The sequence below is a fragment of the Limulus polyphemus genome, unplaced genomic scaffold, assembly GCF_000517525.1.
Source record: "Limulus polyphemus unplaced genomic scaffold, Limulus_polyphemus-2.1.2 Scaffold845, whole genome shotgun sequence".
Classification (NCBI taxonomy): domain Eukaryota; kingdom Metazoa; phylum Arthropoda; class Merostomata; order Xiphosura; family Limulidae; genus Limulus; species Limulus polyphemus.
This window is the reverse complement of record NW_013666455.1, coordinates 278,870-283,295: the sequence shown is the minus strand read 5'-3', so window position 1 is coordinate 283,295 and position 4,426 is coordinate 278,870. Positions and strand designations below refer to the sequence as shown.

The 4,426-nt window shown below is 31.4% G+C and overlaps 1 protein-coding gene across 1 annotated transcript in view; it reads right to left on the bottom strand.

Moving 5' to 3' along the window:
* Positions 1–4,426, bottom strand: part of LOC111086097 (protein let-653-like) — a 20,605-nt gene that overhangs the window by 9,021 nt on the left and 7,158 nt on the right. Inside the window, exons 2-3 of the mRNA XM_022387634.1 lie at positions 1,258–1,327; positions 449–724 (exon numbers count right to left, since the gene is read on the bottom strand). Of these exons, the coding sequence (XP_022243342.1) occupies positions 449–724; positions 1,258–1,324 (343 nt within the window). The 5' untranslated portion in view covers positions 1,325–1,327. The remainder of the gene's footprint in view (positions 1–448; positions 725–1,257; positions 1,328–4,426) is intronic.

Below are 4,426 nucleotides of genomic sequence, written 5' to 3'. Positions count from 1 at the left end.
ACAGTAATGTTTAGTAGTTGAGTTATACAAATAGTACTTAACTACAACTGCTTCCACAGTAATGTTTAGTAGTTGAGTTACACGAATAGTACTTAACTACAACTGCTTCCACAGTAATGTTTAGTAGTTGAGTTATACAAATAGTACTTAACTACAACTGCTTCCACAGTAATGTTTAGTAGTTGAGTTACACAAATAGTACTTAACTACAACTGCTTCCACAGTAATGTTTAGTAGTTGAGTTATAACAATATTTAGTTCTCTGTGGATATATATATGTGTGTGTGTGTGTGTGTGTGTGTATGTGTTTCTAATTATCATTTACATATATATATAAAACGAAATAATCTTTTTCCGACTATAAATGTTTCCTAAATATATTTGTTAGAACTAATTTTTCGGGATTTATTAATATGTTTATGTATATCTTGTCTAGGTATTTACTAACCTCCGCGGATGCATATCTTTTCAAAGAAATTAGTCCTTGGTTGATCCACAAGTAGATCTCTCCGTCCGATAGAATTTACACTGTAGGAGAAACACCGAAACTCAGGATAATCCAAAGCAAACGAATAACACTGGGCTTCTTGTTTACATAAGTTGATACAGTCTCTAGTGAGAGACTGGCCTTGGCGTTCCAGTATTGTGTTCGATCGGACATGACTGGCAAATGCGAGGTTCGTGCTCTTTTCGTAGGACTCAATACCTCCGAAACAGTTTTGTCCTGTTGGAATCATAATTTATTCATGAAGAGTTGTATAATCTAGCTGACATTTCACTGTACTTAACGGTATGCCTGAGTTACAAAATGACGTAAGTTTAAATTAATACTGATACAAGAGAAGCCTTAGAAAACAAGACAATTCGAAAACATTTCGTATGTGTATATATACATAAACTAGGGTCGTTCAGAGAGAAAGGGGATATTTTACCCCTTTGCTGAATATGGATAAATTGAGGCCGACGAAAAATCTTCCTAATAACGTATTTAACAATATCCGTCCGCTATTAGCGGCGCCGTATATTATGTGTTTCCCTGATATGTGGTACGCAACAAAGTTAGAGCATGACAGTTGTGATTAACATAAGTTTTGAACAACAACCTCTAATCAAGTGCTTAATTCATCTGTTTTCATCTAGCATCTTGTGACTTTCATCATGTACACTTATATATTTATATGTAAGATAACGAAGATGTGGAAAAGTAACACAAAAAAACAGTAAATAAGAATAATGAACCAAAATAAAATAACTTACCTTCAACCAATAAACAAAGACGAAATATAAGAAACAGCAGAATGAAGTAAAGCCAGTCCATGGTCATGTCCTGGTGGAAAAAAGATAAATTATTGATTTTTGGCCTAGTTACAATTATATCATTTAGCTACAGATAACTAGTTACTATTACATCATTTAGCTACAGCTAACTAGTTACTACTACATCTTTCAGCTATTGCTAACTGGTTACTGTAACATTAATTAGCTACTGCTAACTAGTTACTATTACATCATTTAGCTACAGCTAACTAGTTACTATTACATCATTTAGCTACTGCTAAGTAGTTACTATTACATCATTTAGCTACTGGTAACTAGTTACCATTACATCATTCAGCTACTGTTAACTAGTTACTATTACATCATTTAGCTACTGGTAACTAGTTACCATTACATCATTCAGCTACTGTTAACTAGTTACTATTACATCATTCAGCTACTGTTAACTAGTTACTATTACATCATTTAGCTATATGCTATATGCCTGCTTAGAGAGGCCGAAAATCAAACACAAAGTTGGAACAAAGGTAACGAAAATATTAAACAGTTTTAGAAACATGATTAAAATATTTGCGCATGATAAGGAGACAGTGGCTAATAAATGTGTAAAGTTCTATGAATTAAGGAAAGGTTCGTTATAAAAATAATATTACAGACTTCATGATACACTATCTGTAAACTATCGTATGTTAGTATGTGAACGCATGGTAATGGAGTTTGCTGTTTGAAGAACTGTTTTAATTAAACAACGTTCGTGTACGTAAAGAACACATTGAAATTTACTACAAGAAAAGCTGTTAATAAGCAAATTTCAGGATATTACATATAAGCTATTGAAATTTATGATTAGATAAACTGTTTTTAAAAACTAGATATACTGGAGTTACTAAAATTTGTTGCTAAAAATAACTGCCCTAATAAATTAAATTATACAAATACATTAATGTCATTACATTAACGGAATTTACTACTTGAAATACTATTTGAAATATTAAAAATTATGTTTATATCAAAGTCCCATCTGTGGGGCAATTCAACAGTTAATTGGTATAAAGGTTGAAATACTTTTAACATCTGATTTCAGCATACAGCATATACTATACTAAATCAATATGTTATATTTACATCTATCACCAATGATATATTTATTGAATAATCGTTAAGGTTTAGGCACCGCTTTCATATGTTAATGGGTGCTGCCTCGCGTATGAATTTGTAAACCTTACACAGTAATCAACACATTACGTTTCTGTAACATGTACGGGTTTATATAGGTAAGTGAACGACTGGGATTCACTGCACGCATTGTAATGTTTGCATGTCATTGCATACGGAAGTTAACAGCGATAATAATATTTATTTTATGTAATATTAAAATTTGACGTCCCATGGAAAGCAGTTTTAGGACGCAGTGAATGTTTTCAGGAAAACAATTCTCACGAGAAACGCGATGTTTCTGTTTGGTGGTTCTGTAACTAGGAAAACCGGGAAAGGGAAAAGCTTATGATTATGGTCGGTTTGCGTTTGTACGCATTTGATGAATATACTGAAACTAAAATTAAATTTTGATTCACAAATCTCCACTTTTACTTCAAGATTAGTGTTAAATCAAATATTTGTTAGCTTTGTTATATTACTGTAAGAAATATTTCATTCCAGTTGCATATTGTTTTTTCTAAAGGATTTTGGACTAACAGCAAGCAGCGAATCGAAACTTCCGAGGAAAGTGAAAATAACAGATTACGCTTTCAAGTCTGAATGCTGAAAATATCTTTGTAAAAATGACTTCTGAGTTACATAAAGATGTGTAATTGTATATGAAACAAGCATGCAATAGTTACAGACACGTAGTAACAGAGCGTGGTTTTAAAAATATAAAATTAGAGTGTCAGAAGGTAACATGAACATCCCCTATACACGGAAGTGATGATCATACACTGTGACATAAAATAACAATAGTGATCACTATACACTGTGACAATAGGTAAAACTAATAAACACTATACACTGTAACAATAGATACCACTAATAATCACTATACACTGTGGCATTAGATAAAACTAATAAACACTATACACTGTGACAATAGATACCACTAATAATCACTATACACTGTGACATTAGATAACACTAATAAACACTATACACTGTGACAATAGATACCACTAATAATCACTATACACTGTGACATTAGATAACACTAATAATCACTATACATTGTGACATTAGATAACACTAATAATCACTATACACTGTGACATTAGATAAAACTAATAAACACTATACACTGTGACAATAGATACCACTAATAATCACTATACATTGTGACATTAGATAACACTAATAATCACTATACACTGTGACATTAGATAACACTAATAAACACTATACACTGTGACAATAGATACCACTAATAATCACTATACACTGTGACATTAGATAACACTAATAAACACTATAAACTGTGACAATAAATACCACTAATAATCACTATACACTGTGACATAAAATAACAATAGTGATCAATATACACTGTGACAGTATATAACACTATACACTGTAACATTAGATAACATGAACATCAACTATACACGGGGATAGTATATAACACTATACACTGTGACATTAGATAACACTAATTAACACTATACACTGTGACATTAGATAACACTAATTAACACTGTACACTGTGACATTAGATAACACTAATTAACACTATACACTGTGACAGTAGACACCACTAATAATAATTATACACTGTGTATTAGATAACATGAACAACTACTATACACGGGGATATACTCATTAATAGTGATCACTATACATTGTACAATTAAATAACAGTAGTGTGCGATTAGATGACATGAACATCCACTGTACATAGGGATAGTAGATAATAGTGATAACTATACATTGTGAAATTAAATAACAGTGGTATGACTTTAGATAAAATAAACATCCACTATACACGGGGATAGTAAATAACACTATACACTGTGACATTAGATACCAATAGTGATCACTATACACTGCGAAATTAAATAATACTAATAAACACTATACACTGTGACATTAGATACCAATAGTGATCACTATACACTGCGAAATTAAATAATACTAATAAACACTATACACTGTGTGAAGAATT